Raw genomic sequence first — 23,303 nt, forward strand, 5'->3', positions numbered from 1 at the left:
ATCCCTACCTTATGCCTTTTCAAAAGGTGAAAAAATTAGAGATTAGTTACAATTAAAATAGAAGCAACTGGGGCTAGTTACTTGTGAAGACCAACAATTGACAATAAGAATGGTTATTCTTATAAAAAAGCAAAGCCTCTTAAAATGTTGGTAACAACTAGCAGATTCTCAAGAATGCTATCATAAGTTATTCAAGATCAAGTCAAGAAGACATGCATGAGAAAAACTCATTAAAGAAAGAAAATAGCATCTGGTTATCACACATAGCAGATTCGGAGCTCCCCCCCTGACTGCCATGTAAAGAAGAGCATTTTAGGGCATTTTAGAGCAGAAAAAAAGGTATACCGTCTCGTTAGCACATTACTGACCCATTCACTGAAAAGTCTCTGCCACATTTACAGCTCCACGATGGTTATGGGAAATGACTTGCAAGTTGACTCTCATCGACCAAATCCAGGAGGCACATCAGGGTCCTCATCACTGACATCACATGGTTGCTTCCGGTTAATATCTTCAGAAAAGCCAGGTGGCACACCAACATCAACATCATCTTGTTCCTTCCCATCCTGTGAGTGACGGGGCTCTTCCTTACCGTTTTCTAGAGCTCCATTACTATAAGGCCTAGGAAGCTGCTGTTTTGCCTTATGCTGCAGCTGATGGTGTTTGCTGTAACGATTATTGGACAGAGAGAAACCTGGTGGTTCTTTTGGTTCACCATCAGATAATGTCTCATCAACTCTACCAACTGTGGCCTTAATGATACGATTATTCTCAGCTTCCTTTTCAACAGGCACCATTTCATGGATAGATGATTCACCCTTTTCTTTCCCTTGAGGATTAGCTAATTTATTGTACACAGATTGTACTGTTTCTGTTATTCCACTTCTCATTCCACCTTCTGATCTGATTATTTCCCATAGACTATCAGAAATTTGGCCCATCACTTTGTTCCTAATGGTTATGAAACATTAGAATTATCAAATTAACATCAATATTATTGAATAACTCAAAACCAACCAACAAGAACTTACAAAAAGTTGGTGAAGGATTAACTGAACATTCTAACACACTCTTGAACACAAACAAAGTTAACCTATTCTTTCTGAGTTGATATGTTTCTTGTGAAGTACTCCAAATTTATTCTGATATCCAAATCTTATTCCCAAGACAAAAGATTTTAATAACCAAATCTCCTCATGCCAAACACATAATAAAGAAAGATGCAAACATTTTATCCAGGAACAAACGTGATTTCCACTAAGAAAACCATTAGGCTTTGCTTGGTAGGAAGGATGGAAAGAAGTGAGGATGGAAAATTTGTTAATCTAATAGTTAAAATTTATAACAACTTTCCTACTTTCTAGCTTAACCATTTGATTAACAAATTTTCTATCTTCACTTTTTTCCATCCTTCCAGCCAAGCAAAACCTAAGGATTCTTAATGTTCAGATTTTTTTATTTTTGCATTTTTAAAAATGAACATGTTATGGATAAAGTCATCAAGAACTTTGACAACAGGGGGACACTTACCCAACCTCATCATATATGGCATCTGATAGTTGCCTTAGTTTCATGTTTTCAGCACCTGGACGATTAAGTGCTGCCGACTGCCTCACAGCTGCAATGATGTTGTTGCGTAATTCTTCCTGCAATTTATAGCCTTATTCAGAAGAACTTATAAATGTACATGGTTAGAACAATGTGCAAACAAAAATATGAAAGTTGCAATTGACATGTTCTTGAGTTGACAGAGTAATTATTATGAGCGGAAGCAATTATATTCCACATAGATCCAAATGGACAACTGCTTACATCTAAACAAGTATAATCAAGCAAAGTTCTTTATTACCATATAGCGAGCAATGAAAAGAGCACCACTCATTACCAATCAAGTTGATAAAGCAATTACAAAACATTTAACCAGCCAAACATATAGTGATAAAATCAAATAAAATTCAATCACTGTAAGATCCTTTAAGACCAAAAAGGACAGTTTTTGAAAAGCAAAGGCTGATTGAATTGATAGCACGATACACAAGACTCTGATTTGTCAAAAATCTGCGGCCGCAAAGCAGCTTAATCAACTTGTACAGTGTCATTGCAGTGTTTAACACAGATAATAAATCACTCTAAGCTATTTCTATATGACAAGCTGTATGGGACAAAGTAGAACCTACAATATATTCAAGCTTTACAATCACAACAACTGATGTAATATAATCTTTCTGAAGAAAAGAAAAAAGAATTTTAGTCAACCTTTCATTCAATATCAGAGAATTCTTCAGCACCCATTAAACCCAAAACCACAGTCTTGAATTTGATATTAACCAATAACACGCATAAATAATCATCATACTCAATTCCAAGAAAATACTCAAAATCAAGGCACAACCCACGAAGCAAACAATCACAAACAACAAGCATCCATGTTTTCCAAGGAACCCAAAAGCTCAACATTCCAAAATTTTTACCTTGATTCCCAAAGAAGTAAACAAGATAGTTTCAACCTTAGGAAAAGAAACAAAAAATAAGAAGAAGAAGATGAATTAACATACGTTGTCCTTGAGCTTGCGGATAATTTTGAGACGGAGCTTGTCGAAATCACCATCATCCTTGAGTTTTGCAATTACCTCTTCTCTGCTAATCTTCTTGGTTTCTTCTCCCATTGGATGCTTTCCATTCAATCTGTTGGATAAAAGAAAAACCTGGGTTTTTTTTCTTCTTTTATGTTTCTGTAAACTGTAATGCCTTCTAACCGGCAACGGAGGCAACGTTGCAGTGCAAAAACTTCGTGTAAATGGAACAAAGAAATCAAAACTATTCCCGATTTGGATTCAAGGGCAGTCAAGTCAAGTAATTTCATTTAGGCCCAGCATCAGCAAGTAGTAGTGAAAAAAATATATATTTTGTTTCAAACAACGTAGGTGTTTTTTCGGCGTGGCTCACGGCAAAGTGGCCCATATATACCACTGGGTCTAAACTGATCTCAGTCCACTTTTGGATTGTAGATTTGAGAACCTAAAATATAATACAATGATATAAAATATGATATAAAAATAATATGATTTAAAATTTTATAATAATTATATATAGATTTAATAAAACTAAAAAATATATATTTTATATTTTTATGTCAACATGAATTATTAGAGCTGTAAATAAATCAAACATGAACGAATAAATTTTTGTTTGTATTTATTCGTTTATTTTTAAAGGTGTTTATATTCATCAAAAAAATTACTTTGTTTGTTCATGTTCGTTTATTTAAATAATAAGTTATTTTTATTTTTTTCGTATTCATTCAATTAAATTAATGAACTTAATTATAAATAGTAAACGAACATGTTCACGAACATATATAAATAAATATATTTATGAATAATAAATAAATTATAACCAAATAAATTTAAATAAACAAACCTTAAATGCATATAAATAAACCCAAATAAATATAAATGAACCTTAAAATAGGATTAAACTAAAAGATAAAAATGTAATCTTATTAATATTATTATAAACAAACGGTAAATAAATAATAAATGAATGAATTTTAAATGAGTTTATTCACGAACATAAACGAACCAAATAGATATTTGTTTATATTCAACTCGTTTAATAAATGAATATAAAAATATTATTTAAAATTATTTATTAAATTTAATAAACGAATATAAACGAACGAAAATCAAATATATTCACGAATAATTTATCGAAAACTTTGTTAGTTTATATTCTTACAAATTATGACATATAATTTTTATATAAAATATAATATTAATACATAAATTTTAATATTTTATATGATACAAATATATGAATCATTAAATTTACTCCAAAAATTGATATCAATAGATAACTTCCTTGATCGTCAATCTCAAGACCCGCAAATGAAAAAAATAAAATAAAATAAAAAACCCCATGCATAACAGTATCTAAAATCCACCTATATATTGCGTTTTTTTTTTTTCTCATTGTATATTTATTTTAATAAAAATAATAACGTGCTAATTGAATTTAATTTAATCGTGTTCCAAAATCTGTATAGCTTGTATAAGAAGAGATAAAAAAACGAAACTGTGGTACACACTACTTGGTCAACTAATTTTCATCCTCATTTCTAGAGAAAAAAATTTTACGTCACACCTTTAAATTATAATTAATCTCATTATTTGCATGTGAAACATTTATGTATCACACCTTCAAATAATTTAATCAAAGAATGATTGATTAATAAAATAAAATATTTAAGTATAATAATATAATTCAATAATATTAAATTATTTACACATTGTCAATGATATATATATATATATATCTATATGGGATAAATTTAAACTACAAAATAAAATTACAAATTAAATATATAAGATGGAATCATATCAGCATTAATACATCAAATCTTATCAGAATTTGACAATTAAATGTGTTTGAAAGAGAACAATATTAAAGTAAATTATCTAATAAAAAAATTCTCGTACTGCATTTGTTTTTCTTTTATATATATATATAAATGGACCTACATATTTCATGATCAAAACACCCCACCTAATCCTGGCCCCTCACAAGTCACAACAATGGGTAGCATCATTAAAATTAAACGGGGCCTCTTTAATTAATTTAGTTGACAAGAAGCTTAAAATGTAATTAGTTTATTATTATTATTTTTTGCCAATAACCCAAACAATCCAGATGGCATTTACAATTACTAATTATATTAAAAAAATTAAAATTTTATTTATATTGACAGTAAAATTAATTTTAATAAAATTAAAAATAATGATGAAAATTATTATAATTACGATTAAAAAAAATTACACTAAATCTTAAAATTTTTGTAAAAATTTTCTGCTGCTTTTTATCAAACGCACCTCATTAAACTTTCATTTGATTTCCAATGAAAATTTTTTAAGCTTAATTGCATTTCATTATAGGTGCGGTTGCATCCAAATTCAACCTAAATTCTAAGGAGGAGCACGAAACCATCCCTACTCAATATATGTACTAAGGAATTTGACAAGCTCATTTCCCTTTTGAATCGATTTGCAACTCAATCCGCAGCTACATTAGCACTTCTACTAATCCAGTAGATTTTGACTCCTTCAAATTTGCACTCTAAGGCTTCTCTTTTTTTTATATAAGCTTGTAACATTTTAATTTTATATCGATATATTTTAAAGATTTATTATGATATATAAATTAAAATTTAAACTTAAATTTATGAAGTGCATAAAAATAAAATCGTGAGATTTTCAAATCAAAATTAAGATTTTTTGCAAACTACTTATGCACGATTGCAGAATCTACCTCCACCACAACCTTACCTAAATTCATTCTTCAGCTGCCATGGCTACTGCTTCTATGCTAGATTGCACACTTACCTCTTTCCCTATTCCTCCTACCATTCTCCAACCTTTTCTTTCTTTGAATGAGCTCAAAACAATAACTTCACTTTCCACTTCAGGTAGGATATGCTTATCAAATGTACAATCAATTAAATTTTCTATAAGCAGGATCTTCTTTATATTGGATACTTTCTCTTTTCCTTTTGTCCTATGTGCCTTTATTGCCTCAATGATTCTGAGTGAATAAAAAAATGATAACTGATTTCTGATGGCAATTGGTGTACACTGCCATATATGTGTTTATAAAAATATATGATCTTTTTTTTTTCTTTACCTCAAATTAAAATCCGATGCTTAATATATTACAAATATAATTCAGGAATTTGGATTTAAGGTGACAATAACCTCACAAATAAGAAAGGGTTATATGATGCAATATTTTTTTTATAAAAGATATCTTAGTTTAAAGATATAAAAAAAATATTACAGACTGAAATTTAAATCTTAAATTTATTGAATATTATATTTTAAAATAATTACATAAATGAAATAAGATAAATCATAAATTTCTATATTATATATATATATATATTTAATGAGTGAATTTTCAGCTCTCTCGATCACTAGAAAAGCAATTCTTAAGTTTGTTATTTATTATACCTTCATATGTAATTTAACCAAAATATTCATAAATTTTTTATTTATTATATATTATTATTTAATGGAACTTACTGTTAAACAAAATATATAGCAATAACATTTTCAAGAAAAATATCTATAGCAATACCCTTCAAATAATATAAGCCTGGAAGTGAGTGAGGTCATATCTAATATCATAATTGCCAATGAAAGAAAACAAAAATCTTGGAATCTCTGGCCCATCAAAGATCTGATATGCTTAAAATAAATAGATCCCATGATAAACTTCCACTGGTGGTCTAGAATCCAACACAAGATAGATAGGATCATAGGCGATTTGAGGGTTTGAAAAAATGGAGCATGTTGCATCAACGTTTCAATCCGACCAAAGGACAGATGAGTTTCAATTCTTTCCCATACCTTGCCAACAAAGAATCCAACAGGATGAACGCATCTTGATTCCTTCTGGAGATGCCAAAGTTGTCTCCACGAGGAGTGATTATAGCCAGCGCAGGCGTAAAGCAGCTAAAGCTTTTGGTGTCAACGGAGTCGATATTGGGAAGCCTAATGATAATAATAAAAAGAAGAAAATCATACATAGAGATATTGAGCGACAAAGAAGGCAAGAAATGGCTACCCTTTACGCAACTCTTCGATCACTGCTTCCTTCTGAATATCTCAAGGTTAGCTCCTCCTCCCTTCTTGCATGTGAAAATTCAAGTAGGTGGTTACCTAGTTATACATAATCTCTGAATCTTTGCAGTTTTTTTAAAATCATTTGCATTTAATTTCTTTTCACTGGTTTTAGGGAAAGAGATCTATATCCGATCACATGAACGAGGCTGTAAATTACATCAAACATCTGCAGAAAAAGATCTTAGAGCTGAGTGACAAGAGAGATGAACTTAAAAAATCATTCCATTCCTATGTTTCAAGTTCTGTTCCGGAAAGCTTACAAAATAGTTCGGAGGACACTGTAATGGTTAGACCTTGTTTAGCAGGAGTGGAGGTAGTCATTAGCACTTGCTTGAGACAAGGGCTTCAACTTTCAAGTGTGCTCGAAGTCATAGTTGCAGAAGGCCTAAGTGTTGTTACATGTATATCAACTAAAGTAAATAAAAGGTTAATAATCCACACTATTGTCTCCGAGGTAAATTAACGTTGTCAATCGTATCAGTATTTGAATGATGGAAGTTTAAAGCACTCTGATTTTTGGACTTTGTACGCAGGTGAATGATGGAAGAAGTATTAAGCCATCTGAGCTGCAACACAAATTAACAATGTCGACAGTTCCCTCATCTGAGTTAAATCTTGCTGTGTTGACCAAGTAATTATTGACCTCCAAGGTTGGTTCTGAAAATGATTAACAAAATTTTCTTCAGCCTTGATATTCCGTATAGCTGTAAATATGTATAAAAGCAAATTATGTTGAATCAATGCGTTGGTTATAATTAGGATATCCTGAATGACGCTTTCTTCATCATTATATATCTTTAGAAGCTAGATCAGCAAGCAATATTGGTTATTTTCATGGGTCCAGACTCCAGATTTTGGTAAATCCAATTTGTCGACGTTGAAGATCAATGAAGAAAGTATAGCTGATGTTTGAACATGAACACAAAAAGCCTCCCCCTAGCATTATGACTCGTTGAAATCTTAATTATTTTTTAATAATTAACTTCAAATTTGAACAAAAGTATTTCAACTTTTGATCTGTTTTCAACACACATAGAGAAAAAATATATTTTTTTTGGGGGGAGGAGAGGGAGGAGGCTTGAATTTTTCCTACTGTTCTTCGAATCTGGCCCTTAATGTCCTTCTAGATATATGGTTTTCTGCTTTGGTATTCAATTCTAGACAGATGATCATAGCAACCAAGTATTTCTACTAAATCCATCAAACTCGATTCTACAAGTATATATCCGACGGTTGAATCATTCTTCCCCAAGCACATGATTAAGCAAAGAGATTTTGATTAAAAAGGATAATAATATAAGTAGTTAAATTAATTCATCAATTAGGCCACTTGAGTCCCTGGACAACAACAAACATATATCTCATCCAAATCTTAATTTAAATAAAGAAATGAGTTGCAATCTTTACTCCATCATGAATAAGCAGAAATCTATGCACGATTTCCTGGTGGCAATAGTTAAAGAATAGAAAAATGAGAAAAACTCCAAATATTCAAAACAATGAAGAAGAAAAGGACACAGATTGTGGGATATGTTTGTCGTAGTCTCAAAGGACATGGCCACATGAGATTCAGCTTTTACACGTGGACAACTTAATTTCAAGTTATATTTGTTTGTAATAATTGTTAAATTTAACAACGCATATCATGCATATCTCAATTTCTGTTAAAAAAAATTATATTATAACAAATTAATTGATAACTTTTTATACAAATTAAAATATTTAATCTTAAATTAAATAATTATTCAAATGTTTAATTTTAATTTGAGCATTTAACCTACAACGATCAAGAAGTTAAAATTATAACTTGCATTTTCAAGACTTTGATTGAATTCTCCATGTTTAATTCTCAGATTTCAATAAATATATACACCTGTCATTTTCTGATTGCCATGCTAGATGATAAGAGATGAACTCATACAGCCAAGTAGGCCACAGATCTGAATGATACATCTGGACCTACATTTTCATGATAAATCAGATTCATCCAATCCTGTTTCCTCACAATAATGATCATGGTTTCTAAAAAAACTGTAGCATCTATTTAATTGGCAAGAAACTTGAATGTATTAATCGGTATTAGTTTCAAGCTCATATCATACAGTAACGATCACTCTCTGATTTGAGGGAAGAAAATTTTTTCTTCATCCGCAATAATTCTTGAATTTTTTGTCCATTATAAGTTCTTGACCTACCCCACGATTAATTAATAAGAAAATCTTAGCAGTATATTTGGGCTCCTTTTAGTATTAGTAGTTTAAGACATGTGAATTTTGTGAGTATTTGATCAGCCCTCCAAATGTACAGTTGCTATTGCTTTTGTCTTTGTCTAAATGTACGGTAGTTGTCCATGAAAGAAAACAAAGTCTTGGATTCTTATTTCTTAAAACATAACAACGATCTCATGCCTGAATAAAACTATCCCCTTTCGTATAAATCATTAATTTTACTTCGGGATAGGAAGATGGAACATGATGCAGAGGAAGTTTGGGGCTTAAGAAACATGCAGGACTGTGTGGTGTCAGAGTTCCCATCAGAGCAAAGCACAGATGAGCTGCTTCAATTCTTTTCTATTAATCCCGGCCAGCAAGACAGCAACAACCGACAGAAAGATGAACAGAACTTGATCCCTTATGAACACGGCAATGTTGTCTCCAAGATGATCAGTGATTGTAGCGGGGGAAAGCGTAAGATTGCTGTTGGCGTCAACGATGGAAATCCTACTGATAATAAAAAGAAGAAAACCATACATAGAGATATTGAGCGACAAAGAAGGCAAGAAATGACTACTCTTCATTCGACACTTCGATCACGGCTTCCTCTTGAATATCTCAAGGTTTATCTTGCTCTCTTACTTTAGATTAAAATTATTTCAAGTATAGTCATTGGATATTTTGTCTTAATTTTAGGGAAAAAGGTCAATATCCGATCACATGCAGGAGGCTGTCAAGTACATCAAACATTTGCAGAACAAGATCACGGAGTTAAGTGATAAGAGAGATGAACTGAAAAGATCATCCAATTTGCAGACACCAAGTTCTTCTATGATGGAAGCCAGACCAGACTGTTCCAAGGACAGTACTGTACAAGTTAGAGCTTGTTCCATAGGAGTGGAGATTACCATGAACACTGGATTGAGACGAGGGCTTCCTCTTTCAAATGTGCTTGACGTTATAGCTGCACAAGGCCTAAGTGTGGTTCAGTGCATTTCAGCTAGAGCAAATGAAAGGGTGTTGCATACTATTATATTGGAGGTAAATATTTTTGCAATTTTTAATTGGGAATCATAAATCAGAAGCAATAGATCTCTTAAATTTTTAGGCTTAACTTGTTCACAGGTGAATGGTGGAAGAAGCATCGAGCTGTCAGAGCTGCAACACGAATTGACAAAGCTAATACTTCATTCTCCAAGTTGATTATTAGATCTTAAATAATGTGCTGACTGGTTTTTACAGTTAGTACTGCATGATTCATGACTACAATAATAGAAGTCATTTATAAATTAAAATACCCAAAAAAAATAAAATTTATAAAGTCATGTATGAATATATTGAAATTGAATTTCTTCATTAGAGAGATTAGAGAAGGATTATCATGGGCCTAAGGCCCGACTCCATATCTTTGCTCTTGAATAGTTAGTATTAAATAAGATGTTATTATTGGGCAAAACATGTTCATATGTAATTGGGCAAGACATAAGGAGCTTTGAAAATAAGCTAGCTTGCTCCAATGAGGATGACTTTGTCGACAAGCTTAATTGGGCAAGAGATGTCCATGAAAAGCTCCTTTATGGCATAAAATCTTTTCACTCAGGAAAGGAAAGGAAAGATCATACTTGATTGGATGCGTGCTTTTGCAATTTAGGAAAGCTTCACACTAGCACTGCCCAAAGAAAATAAAAAAAAATATCACTAGTCAAAAACAGTACTGCTCGGTTGCTGAAAGAAAGGAATTGATTAGATGATATGGTTTTCATTATTTAATTCCTTGAGGGTCCCTTGAACGGTTGATGAGGCACGCAGCACATGTGCCAGAACCACTTTATCTGTGGGATTTGAATTGCCAATGAAATTATTTTATCCTCAGTCGACGATTTATTAATTAGTAAAGCAATTTCCACGTCAGTAATAGAACTATTTTTTTATTTGTATAGGGGATTTACATATTGTTCTATTAATTTTTCATGATAAGAAATTTTTTTTTATATTTGAATATTTGACAGAATAATTTATGTATAATTTTTTATAAAATTTAAGTTTATTTTTTAATTAAAAAAATAGGTTAATAGTCTATGGCGACAAACATAATAAGATTGCTAATACTGTTTACTAGGCTGCTTGACCTGGTAGAAACTTGCATGTTTTGAGTTTGATGCACTATTTAAATAATTACAGTTGCTTAAAAATATAAATATATATCAAACCCAAATTTTAATTTAAATTAATTTATGTTTAAAAAATAATATTAAACAGACGTTGTATTTGCAATCTCTTATATATATATATATATATATATATATATATATCATCGAATTGCAGCCTAGCTCTTCTATAAAAAAAAAATTGTATTTATATGTTAAAAAGATTGTTAATATGTTCAAAACTAAGACTAAGAAAAGAAGTGTGGAGGGGAAAAAGTTTTTCTAAGCACTGTTTAATAACAAGATATATATTGAGGAAGAAAATGTAAACAAAGACCATTAATACAAGGAAGCAAATCACGTCTCACTAATTATTCTAAAGCAGGTAAAGAGTAACCATAGAGTGAAAGAGACCACACTGGCAACACCCTACCACAACCATGGCTTTAACCCAAGAAAATATAGCATCATCAGAGTTCAGACCCATAAACAGCTTATCACGACAATATTGAAGATATAAAAAGATATATTTTATGTAAATAAAGACTGGTCTCAGTTAGACAGAGTATCCTGGGTCTTCCTGAACAGCTTGTGCTGGATATGCTGAGCAAAGGTGCGAGGAGGGAACAATGGAGGCTCTGTCTCGGACACTGTCTCTAGCAGTGGCTTCAGAATTATCTTCTCCTTTGGCGGCTCACAGAAAACTGCCCATGAGATCCTTACCTTCTCCTTGTTAACAAGACCCCTGTGAAGAATGCTCTTGTACTTACCATTGCTGAGGATCTCGATGGTGTCGCCAATGTGCATGATGATGGAGTTTGGAACACATTTTGCGGTGATCCACTTGCCTTCGTAGAAGAGTTGCAGGCCAGGAACCATGTTGTGGAGAATGAAAGTGAGTGCACTTACATCTGTGTGAGCTTCCACACCGAGAGCGAGTTCTGGTTGAGGACATTTGGGATAGTAATTGATTTTCATTTGAAGGAGAAGCTCTTCCAGGCCACCAACTTCCTTCTCTAGCCTTCCTTCTTCCAATCCCAAGCAAAGTGATAGTGCCGACAGAATTTTGGTTGCTAGGCCTCGGAGTTGCCTTGCGTACTCACTTGTAACGTCACTGCATATACAGTAACCAATTAATTTCGTTAATAATGAAGGGAAACATTATATAATATAGATCGCCAAATAATCGTCAAACTGATAGGTTTCTTGATTAAATGTGAAAGTTGTCAATGAATCCGGTGGACAAATATAGCATGTTTTTGTTAGAAACAAAATAAACCATGAAGTCAAGCATATTTAAATGTAAGCAAGCTAAACTCACATGTAGTCGCTGGGTGTTTTAGGCCAGATCGACAAGTCTCTCTTCTCCTCAGGATATACAAGATGGAAGAAGTAGTCCTCCCATTCAAGCTGTCCACTAGCATTGTTAGCAAGCTTGCTGCCATACCCCTGAATCTTCCCTGAACCCTGGTCGTTTGCATACTTCTCTTTCTCCTCAACAGGAAGTTCAAAAAACTTCTGTCCAGCTTTCTTGACACGATCCATGAGTTCGTCCGAGATTCCATGGTTAACAAGGTGCATCACACCCCACTCCATGGCAGCTTTCTTCAACTCCTGGCGACATCTCTCGCGTACCTCGACGTCCTCGGAGTCGATCTCCTTTAAATCAATGGTCGGAACCTGAGGCCCTTCCTCTTTTTTCTCTTCTTCAAATACATTACCTATGCTTGTCAGCTCTTCCTGAGGTCTAATATACTCTTTTGGGATTGACTGAATCCCACTGCTTGCCAAGCTTTCTACTCTGGGAGCCACTGAAGTCACCATTCTAGCAGTCTAAACCTATTTGAAAAGCTTGTTGTTTCCACTCTTCAAACACACAAATTTTTCTTTTTCGTATTGCAGTATCAGCTGTAATGCTAATGCTTAATTATAATGGGCTTTTTATAGGGCTGTGGTTGAAGAAAAATGATAAGCGGAAGATGAAAAAAACAAATGGAAAATAAAGCAACAAGTTGCCTGAGTGAACACGGGATGGGGTAGAGCTACCAACTCAAGACTCAGGAGGAAGGAAACACCATCGAAGAAAAATTGATGGGAGGTTGTTCACGTGAGTGAGTAGCCATGGTCAAAGTGTCCTAAAGTGAGTTGACTGGAAGATTGGAGCATATGGATATGGGAAACCTGAGCCTAACAATCTCTTCTTCTTTCTGCTAAATTGAAATAGAAAACTATTTGTCTCATTTCTCAACCACATGCTCAAATAATTATGATGTGATGTGGAACTTGATTTGATTTCTTTCATCTAAAGCTATCTCTCACTCCCATATAATTCTTCTAATCCTAAAATTATATCTAAAAATTACATAGTCAAAAGATTGATTCAACAAGTAATTAATCTTACACATAAATTTTTTTTATATATACTTCTAATTAATATTATAAGTTGTTAAGATCGCTTAATCTTAATTAACCAAATATAGGAGCTGATTGTTATATATCATCTACCATTCTTAGGATTATGGTAAAAATTCGTATTGTTAATGGTTTCATTTTATATAATTCGAAGAGAAAATCATACATACTTAATCAAATGATTTGTTATTAAAAAATTAAAATTTTAATTAATTTCAATGATTATGATTCAATTAATACAATTCTAAATAAAAAACATTCTACATTACGTTAGGTTAATTTACATACATAATTATAAAATAGGTGATTTGCTTTAGAAGAAATTTGACTAAATATATATATATATATATTTTTTTTTTTTGGGGAAAGTCCGAGTACCAACTACCAAGCCAGGACTGCACGTTTTTCATCTAACCCCTGCCTTTGGATTAATTAGTTAGTTTAAGGTAAAATGCATGGTGGAAAGGATTCAAACTTATTTCAACAAAAATATTATTGTTGAAGTTAAATTTCCCATTCACTACTCGCATTTGGAAACATTTTACCATTCATTGTTTTATTTGGCAAGAAGATGGAAATTAAAAGGATTCAATGCAAGAAAAAAAAACCTTATAAATAACTAAAATTATTATATTTGACCAAACTTAAGTTTGTAATAAAAAAGAGCGATCATTTAGCAATAAGAACAAATTTACACGTATCAAGTATTTCAACTAGATATTAAACTCCATGTAAAGTTGAATTAGCATAGCTAGGTTCGAGAGATAAATAAAAATCTCGATTCTTTTATATAGATCCATGCATTAAAAAAAGTTTTAAATAAATTCGAAATTTAATTTATTTAATTTATGTAATAATATTTAAAAAGTAATATTATTTGGTAGATTTGACGATAAACTCTCAATATCTATTAAACTTCAATTGAAATTTAAAATGAATTAATCTTTTAATATTAATTCATAGTTTTTCTTTAAAAAAGAGGGGTGAGGGGTTTATTTGTACATTTCTACGTAAGGAAAAACAAAGGAAATGAATTTTCCTAGCCTGAGTTAACACGAGAATTGTACATGGAAAGAATGAGGTAGTTGGTTTCTCGTCTTTCAGTCAATGAGCTTTCGGTCAGCCACAGCCTATCTGCCTGCTTCTTCTCTGCTGGTAATTAATTAATTTTGCGACGCTTTTTCAATTGTTGTAGCATAAATATATATATATATATTATTTATTTTTGCTTTCATCTTTGTAGCATAAATATATATTATTTATTTTCATCTTAATTTTTCTTAATTTTTGACTTTTTATATCTTGTTTTTTGGACTTTCATTGTCGTTTTGATCTAAATAGAAGTCCTTAAACTTTCATAAAAAGATATATCTAAATTCAAACAATATTATGGACTGATCTCATTTGCACAAATTTAATGAAAATCAATATACTAAAAGTCCGTTTTAAAATTGAAAGTCATGCGTTCGAATTTAATTATAATTTAAAAATAAAAAATTAATATTTGATATGAGAGGATATATAATATATTGATTTTTTTGTTATATATATATATATATATATATATGTGTGTGTGTGTTTAAAAATGTTTTTTAGTTAAAATTAATTTTAAAAAAAGGAAAATGGGAATTAAGTTGATTTGAAGGGGAGGTAGGATGGACCAGGATTAAGGTGTAATCGAGTCGAATCAATATAGTAAAAAATTTGAGTTTGATTTTTAACTCGCGATTCGATACTCGATTCGAATTTGATCGAGTTTTATTTTTTTAATTTAAGTTCGATTCATGATTGAAATCGAATTATTCGAACTCGCTCGATTAAGATATAAAAATAAATTCGATTCATATACTCGATAAGAGTTCAATTATTTATGCTCGAGCTCGAACTCGAATTCGATATATTTTATTAATTAAAATAATAAAAATATATTTAAATATAAAAATTCGATTAAGTTCACGAGCTACTCGAATCGAACATAAAAATATTCGGACTCAACTCAATCGATGAATCAAATTATTCAAATTTAAACCCGATTCAATAATAATCAAATTAATTCAAATTTTATTCGAATCTGAATAATTTATGAATATTAATATATTATTTATACTTTTACGTGATACCAATGATTGACGTTAGATTAAGGGGGTGGTAAGATCAAACGAAAACAAATACGGAAAAGGTTGAGAAAATCTATGGGACGAGACTACTGTTTTTCAGTGGATTTTTATTTTTTATTTATAAGCATCGATGCTCCATTTCAGGCCTCTGAAAGGTAGTTCACCAGCAGGAGTGGGTCAAGTCCTAATGTAGTGCATCAATGCCAGAAAAGCAGCGACAATCATTTGCATACATGGGTCAATCTTTTTATATTTTAATCACATTTTCATTTTGCCATTATTTTCAGGTCTAAAATAAATTAAAAATTCACAAATATCAAAATGATTGAATCAATCAATCAAGTTTAAATTAATAAAACATACTATCATAATGGAAGAAAATAGAAAAATAATTTAACTAATTAACTATATAATTTTTTATATGATAAAAATTTGATGTCCAAAGCATGTCATAAGTAATTGTTATATACTTCAAACTGCATTTTGTCAGGCAAGTAGACCAAACTGAATTATTAAAACAATCAATTTGTCCACCTTATTTTATTCATGTGATTTTGATTTAAGTGATTAAATTTATCTGTTCTCTGTCAAAGGAATAATAGCATGATGAAATCCATCATCACCTGTTTTCTGTAAAAATAAATCTTTTTAGATTTATTTTTGCCTGTCCTCAGTTAATCCTAAGACACCTACCCTTTTTTTTTAATTGCATCCCTAATTTAATTCATGTGTACCTAAACTTGACTTCTTCTTTTTTTTTGTTTTATATAATATAGGCTAAAAATCTTATAAAATGATCTGAAATTCATTCTTCAATTTTTAATTTATAATAATCCAACAAATTTTTTTTTATTTTAATAACTATGATCAAAATTCAAATGAATCACTGTAAATTATATTTAATTTTCATTTATTTTTTCAAGAAAAAAGGAGGCCAGACCGGGCTTCAAAAGAGTAGATGAAACCCGAAGGCTATAACCTTCGGTTAGCTCAGCCCAATAAATGAAGCCCAAGAAACACAAACCAGAAAAGGTCAAAAAGCTGGCCCCAAAATATCTGCCCACGTGGCTGCCAATGGACTCACGTGGACAGCACAAGGCAACCGCATGTCAATCTCACGCCTAAGGGCAAGATTTTCCCAGAAAACGACCATCACGAAAGATGACGAGGCAGATTTTGTAAGATCAAAAATCGGTTATCGTCCACGGTCCAAACGTTCCTCGGTTGCTCCATCATCATCAGCTTGACTCTCAGCACCGCCTGAAACCAGCAAAAACAGAATAGCATAGCTCTAACAGATTGAGGTCCTGCTTAATTTTTACCTTATTCATCAATGGCTACCAAATTGGCCTTTACTTCGACACACCCTTTTGTGTTCACTGCACCTATTCAAAAACCCTTTATTACTTTCTCTTCATCTTCCTCTACCAGGGTTCAATCTAATGGAAAGCAGATTGCTTCTTACTTCCCATCGAGGCTAATCCTGATAAAAAAGGTTTTGAAACTTAGAATCATCTTTTCGGGACCCAAAAATTTTGGATATTCCTTTAAGTTGACAGCTAAATTTGCAAGAAAAAATTAAATTGAAATGTATTCCTCAATAAAGACTTGTCTCCTTACGTTCTGCAAAGTTATATTTTTAATTAATCTAACTAAAGAGCACAAATAGAACCTGCACGCACGTTGACAATCATTAAAAAATTTGTATGATAATATCCGATGAATGAAGCATTACATATCCATTTCCAAAAGTTTAAGTTTGACGCTTGAGAGAATTGAGCTTCGTGAGTGTCACGATGGCATGCAACTTGTTTTTTTTATCCTTCTATGAAAGGTTGGTAGAAGGAAAATATATAGGCATTGTTCTAATTTGTCTGAGGAAAGTTTCATAGGAAAGATAAACCATGGCTTCTTCTTTAAATTCATGGAGCTTTGGGTTCTTTTCATTGACACTTACAACGTTGGCAATCATCAGCAAAACTTCTGTTGCTGCTCCAGTATACCAGCCAAGCTCCTGGGCCCTTGCCCATGCCACCTTTTATGGCGACGAAACCGCCTCCGAGACTACGGGTATATACGTTGTCATATCAGCATTTTCATATAGCTAGTCATTGTTTTAACCCTTTCCTTTGGCATATATGATGGGAATTTTCTCTTCAATCTTTCCTTTCTAAATCATATATGTTGGTCATTAATTTGTGTCTTTAGCTCATCAAGATTGATATTTAGACATATAAGAAGAGTTTATTTTGTTAATCTCTCAAAAAAGTTTGTCAGTCATTATCGTATCAGAGTAAAGGGTTTTATAAACAAATTTGACCATCGATTTAGCAATTCCTAATATGAGATGAGAAATGAAAAAAAAAATGATGCGGGAAATAATCCGTGGTAATTAACCCTGTTTTCTGTGTGAGCTTACAGGAGGAGCTTGTGGGTATGTGAATTTGGTAAGCAATGATTATGGTACGGACACAGCTGCTCTGAGCACAACACTTTTCAACAATGGGTTTACATGTTACCAGATAAAGTGTGTTCAGTCACCTTGGTGCTACAGTGGGGTTCAATCCACGACTGTGACTACCACCAACCTTTGCCCTCCAAATTGGGGCCAAGACTCCAGCAATGGTGGCTGGTGTAACCCTCCTCGAGTCCACTTCGACATGTCCAAGCCCGCTTTCATGAAAATTGCTCAGTGGAAGGCTGGCATTATCCCTGTCATGTATCGAAGGTACGTACATCATAATATGCTCAAGAAAATTCTTTGGATACTGAAATCCCTCTTAAAGCCTCACCTAGTAGTTTAAACTTCAAATTTTCTGGTTTCCTATTCAAATCCTGACTTTTCTTGTTTTGATATAAAAAATTCAACATGATTTTGCATATGAAGGAGAATGTTTAAACCATTTTCTAACGTACTCCAAGAAAGTTATGAACTACGTGTCTATCATCAGCTTGGTTTCTTGAAATTGTTTTTGAATTCTAGTGTTGAAATATACATGCTCTCCTAAATGGTCTAAGGATTCTAACCCTTGCAGGGTACCGTGCGTAAGGTCAGGCGGGCTTAGATTTTCTTTCCAAGGAAACGGGTACTGGTTGTTGGTGTATGTGATGAATGTAGGAGGAGGTGGTGACATTGCAACAATGTGGGTTAAAGGAAGCAAAACAGGGTGGATTAGCATGAGCCATAACTGGGGAGCTTCATACCAGGCATTTGCAGCTCTTAGAGGCCAATCTCTTTCCTTCAAGATCACCTCATACACAACCAAGGAGACCATCATATGTTGGAATGTTGCACCTGCCAATTGGAATGTAGGATTGACTTACAAGACAAATGTGAACTTCCATTAATCGACAACTTCACAATAGCTCTTCTTTTTTTTTCCCTTTTTAAAGCCCTACTAGGCCCATGCATTATTGCTTTCCTTGGAGAATTTTCCTTTGTAATTTCTAGAGCTTAGGCAACTGGGCAGCTCCATGGTTCAACCAAGTTTGAATGGCCAGGAGAATTATTATCTTCTCTCTTTTGGTTATTTCACTGTTATGTTCTTCCCTTCTGTTTTACTTTGTTCTTTGCTTTTCCTCGATTTTTTTTTCTCTATCTTCTTCCGTTTTCTTCTGCTTATTTCAATATTTCTTTTGATTTTATTGTACAAAGGTCATGTGTAATCAAAGGGATAAAAAGAATTATGATGGGATGCCATATGGCTAGCTAACATGAGACCCACAAATTTGTTAAAAACGGGGAACATGTTAAAAACACAATTTGAGTACTGAGCCCCCAAAGGGGAAATATGTCCTCACTTCAATCCCTTAGCACGCCAGCTTCCTTTTCATTTCCTTTTTGATATGAGGGGCCATGCCTCAAATCATTTCTCGTAACATTAATCCCTCCCTTGCGTAGCTCGTCAATGTTTCTTTCCATGCCAGAAGATTTTAGGCAATTTCAGGGGAGTTTAAATGTACATACCAAATCACTAGTTGCCAGTCTAAAAGCAAATTACGTAGTAGTGCCACTTGCTTGCTATAAATCCAGCTAAAATTATCTACTATTCAGTAAATTTCTATGTAGATGATATCTGGTTGATGGCAAAGAAAATGGAGAATGTCATTTTAATATGCCAATGTGGCAAATTGTTATTGGATTTAACCACTGGAGAAACTACATATAAAATGCATGATGCCTCCACATCATCCAAAACGCTACCTCACGTAGATTCTACCTGGGAAACCATTCTTTTCTCCTCTTTACTGGTACTTTCTCTTCAATTCAAAGCCTCTATCATCTATAAACTGCCCCAGACAGTACGAACTTTCTTCTTTGCAACTTCAAACCTGTCACATCTAGAAGAGAAACAAGAATCTGTTCTTGGAATATAGCTTTCAAAAATATCAAGTTCCTTCAATACACCAGCCAAGAAAAATTAGAAAAAGACCACAGAACTGTTCTAGCCAACTTCTTTGGCCAACTGAAGCTCCTCTCATGGGCTCTCTCTTCTCTCTCACATTGATAATACTTTCATGGGCATCATTACTCTCAATGAAAGCTGAAGCTGAAGGGATCAGATCAGCTCGCCTTCTTGATCTTCTCATTAGGGACTACACAGTAAAGTCCTTTGACAGGCACTTGAGAACAGGTATTGTACACACTGTACATTTACCTGCAAACTTCTCAGGCATCAAAGTCGATACAGCAAGATTTAGATGTGGAAGTCTCCATCGATATGGTGCACAAGTTAAGGAATTTCATCTGGGAAGTGGTGTGACTGTGCAGCCTTGTGCAGAAAGAGTCATGGTAGTTAGACAAAACTTGGGTTATAATTGGTCATCCATATATTATTCTAACTATGATCTATCAGGTTACCAGCTTATGTCACCTGTATTGGGCCTCCTCGCTTATAATGCTGGCAGTGATGTAAGTTTTAGTAGCCCTTTTCAGCTTGGAATTCTTTCCAGGGAAAAACCAATCAAAATAGATTTCAGCAACATTACTAAGGCATCCAACATGACAGGAATCAGGCCCTTGTGCGCCAGTTTTGAAGGAGATGGCAAAGTAACATTTAAAAACCAAGTATCACCCAATGTTTGTGTTGCAACCATGCATGGCCATTTCGGTTTGGTCATTGGATCACCGCCATCAATGCCTGTAAGGAAGAAGATTAGCAGATGGAAAATGGCAGTTGGAAGCTCAATCGGTGCTGCATTGGGTGCTTTCCTCTTGGGATTGCTTTTGGTGGCAATGTTTGTTAAGGTGAAGAAGAAAGCAAGAAAGGAGGAGTTGGAGAGGAGAGCATATGAAGAGGAAGCTCTTCAGGTTTCCATGGTTGGACATATCAGGGTTCCAACAGCCTCTGTAACTCAAACAACGCCCAATCGAACATGATTACATACCTTATCCTTCTTGAAATGTTATTTATGTCATTTTTTTCATGTATGATCATTAAGATTAGCTCCATTTGTTTTTGAGATAGAAAAACAAACCTAACCAAATATTCTTATGTTCAATATCTTGGAACAGGACAACTCTATTTTTCAAGGATATGCTGGTTGAGAATTTATTCTCTTTTCCCAAAACTTTCAGGAAAAGGACCAAACTTCTGAGAATTTCATAATTTCTGAGAACATATTGGAACAAACCTCAGAATTTCAGATTCGTAATTGTTTATTTGAAATTTCGTATTTCAAATAGCATCAAATTGAAAGGACTTTTCGGTTCTCTCTTTCTGGCCTACATCAATCAAAAAGCCATAAGCGTGAACTTTAAATATTTTCTAAAAATGATTGCAACTTTCGGTGACAATTAAGGACAGAAGAAGTTAAAGAAAACCAAAGTGCTCCATTTACCCCTCATCCCCGCCAAGATGACAGGGTATTTCAAATCAGATCATGGAAGCAAGAAAAAGTTTTGCATGTAAAATTTTGGATTGTTTTTCACAAAGTAAGTCATTATCTTATAAGAGAAGAGATTGCATGTGTTGAAATTTGAAATAAAATTTAATGAAGATCCTTTTTAAAAGTGATTGTATGAACTAAGGAAATTAAATCTTGGTTTTTGAATATATATTACTTTATTTCACCATCATAACAACAAAATGTAGGAAACAATCTAATTTTGTAGTGGTGGAGAAGTTCTTGGCTGAAATCATGCAAGTATCCTTGGTAATTTTTGCTAACACATTCAATGAAAGAAGACTCTGATCAACACTTTATAGTTCAGTAAAAAAGTTTTGCACGCTTGAACGCAAAATCAACATGCTTTACAAATTCTTTTGTTTTGTGTGGTCAAACACCATTATCAACCAAAGGCCCTTGAAATTTAAGTTGCTTTAGAGTGAAAAGAGTTGGTAGCCACCTCTTCCAAGAAAATGGGCCACAATGCGCTGGCTTCCACATTCCAACAATAGTTCTCAACTTGTAATGCTGCTTTTAATAGCTTCAAATGTTAGATATAACAGACTGAAATCTGAATTAAAAAACACTATAATGCAATACAAAATATGCAAATTCTTTCTCAGTAAATTAATCTGCAGAAGTTGGAAATGGGTATTGGCTATGCCAGCCAAAGTGGGGACCTTACAATTCAAGGATGCCATCAACTTCTTCCTGTCTCATACTGCCAATCTGCCATGATTTTCATGCTGCAACATCCCCTCCATTTCACCTACTTAATTAAACTCAAATTTAAGATTTTCTACTTTCCCTTACTTTTTATGAAGAATTTATAAAGTCTTAGCAAAAGAAATATGATTAATTCTGGAATAATGGTCTGCAAATTTCAAGTTTGAAGCTTCAGTTTGGAAGAAAATTAATTTTATTTTTTTTGAAAGTTAATTTAAGCGAGAGAAAGAAAGAAAGAAATGAGTTGGGCCGGTTCGCCAATCTGATGGCCCAATTATAATATACGTTGGGCTCATCCTAATGCCGAATCCAATTGCCTAATCTAACGGTCCATCTTCTGTCATTGGAATCCCTGCTGACTTTACTTTTACCCACACCAAATCTTTTCTTTAGCGCGAGAACGCTTCGGTAGTAACTGTTGCCGTTACCGTTACTAAGATTTCCCGGAATGGAACCCACATTAATCAAACGTCGTAAAAAATCTCACTTTCAAAAAATATATATTTGAATGAATTAAAAGAAAAAGGTTTTTTTTTTTTTGTCAAAAGAAAAACAAAAGTAAAATTGAGCATTTTGTTTTCGTAAAAAAAAAAAAAAATTAGGAAATCGAGGTTTTTACTTTTATCACTTCAACTCTCACTCTGACTCAGAGAAACAAGTGAAAAATCCCTATTAGATTCTAATAAATGTCCTATTTCGGTAATTTTTTTGTCTTTGTAATTTTAAAAATAACTGCGTATAAAGATTACGAATTCAACTATTATAAATTGATAGGAAAATGCTTTAAGTAATATTTCATTATTTTCCATGTAAATTCTTTTTTTTTTTTGTCAAGTTTCATTTAAATTTTTTGCAAAGCTCTCAATTACTATATTTTAAATGAAATAGTACAAATTTTGAACAATTTCAAACTATAAATTTGATTTTTTTTTTATCAATCCAATTAATATCAACTCTTTAATTCTAATGTCATATTATGATATTGTATTCTTTTAATTAAAAAAAATTAAATTACATTAAAAAGGTATTGCATCCTTTTTTAATTTTTTAACCATTAATTTTAATAAATTTAAGGAGATTAAAATTTTTTAATTTATTTTTCTTATCTCTTTAATATATTAA

At 32.7% G+C, this 23,303-nt stretch overlaps 4 protein-coding genes and 2 pseudogenes across 5 annotated transcripts; 4 read left to right on the forward strand and 2 right to left on the reverse strand.

The window, feature by feature from the left end:
• Positions 1-97: 97 nt before the first annotated feature.
• Positions 98-2,877, reverse strand: LOC111277553 (uncharacterized). The gene is made up of 3 exons (XM_022863978.2): positions 2,556-2,877; positions 1,531-1,646; positions 98-951 (listed from the first exon to the last, which is right to left on the reverse strand). Exons 1-3 carry the CDS (start codon positions 2,664-2,666, stop codon positions 441-443), a joined length of 738 nt encoding a protein of 245 aa, XP_022719713.2. The 5' UTR covers positions 2,667-2,877; the 3' UTR covers positions 98-440.
• Positions 2,878-6,212: 3,335 nt separating this feature from the next.
• On the forward strand, positions 6,213-7,563 carry LOC111286860 (transcription factor bHLH118-like). Its single transcript, XM_022877026.2, has 3 exons — positions 6,213-6,664; positions 6,790-7,131; positions 7,211-7,563. Exons 1-3 carry the CDS (start codon positions 6,335-6,337, stop codon positions 7,310-7,312), a joined length of 774 nt encoding a protein of 257 aa, XP_022732761.1. The 5' UTR covers positions 6,213-6,334; the 3' UTR covers positions 7,313-7,563.
• Positions 7,564-9,058: 1,495 nt separating this feature from the next.
• LOC111286875 (transcription factor bHLH36-like) lies at positions 9,059-10,205 on the forward strand. The gene is made up of 3 exons (XM_022877031.2): positions 9,059-9,513; positions 9,587-9,931; positions 10,016-10,205. The coding sequence occupies exons 1-3, from the start codon at positions 9,142-9,144 to the stop codon at positions 10,091-10,093; spliced, it is 795 nt and encodes a 264-aa protein (XP_022732766.2). The 5' UTR covers positions 9,059-9,141; the 3' UTR covers positions 10,094-10,205.
• Positions 10,206-11,329: 1,124 nt separating this feature from the next.
• On the reverse strand, positions 11,330-12,952 carry LOC111286882 (leucoanthocyanidin dioxygenase-like). The gene is made up of 2 exons (XM_022877039.2): positions 12,359-12,952; positions 11,330-12,151 (listed from the first exon to the last, which is right to left on the reverse strand). Exons 1-2 carry the CDS (start codon positions 12,859-12,861, stop codon positions 11,590-11,592), a joined length of 1,065 nt encoding a protein of 354 aa, XP_022732774.2. The 5' UTR covers positions 12,862-12,952; the 3' UTR covers positions 11,330-11,589.
• A 4,518-nt stretch (positions 12,953-17,470) lies between these two features.
• LOC111286888 (expansin-A7 pseudogene) lies at positions 17,471-19,321 on the forward strand (annotated as a pseudogene). The gene is made up of 3 exons (XR_016328919.1): positions 17,471-17,636; positions 17,988-18,294; positions 18,602-19,321. The product of XR_016328919.1 is annotated as an expansin-A7 pseudogene (transcript).
• A 441-nt stretch (positions 19,322-19,762) lies between these two features.
• Positions 19,763-21,330, forward strand: LOC111318612 (uncharacterized; annotated as a pseudogene).
• Positions 21,331-23,303: the final 1,973 nt, after the last annotated feature.

Source organism: Durio zibethinus, chromosome 17, assembly GCF_047325235.1.
Source record: "Durio zibethinus cultivar Kanyao isolate XHJ-2024 chromosome 17, ASM4732523v1, whole genome shotgun sequence".
In the NCBI taxonomy this organism is placed as follows: Eukaryota; Viridiplantae; Streptophyta; class Magnoliopsida; order Malvales; family Malvaceae; genus Durio; species Durio zibethinus.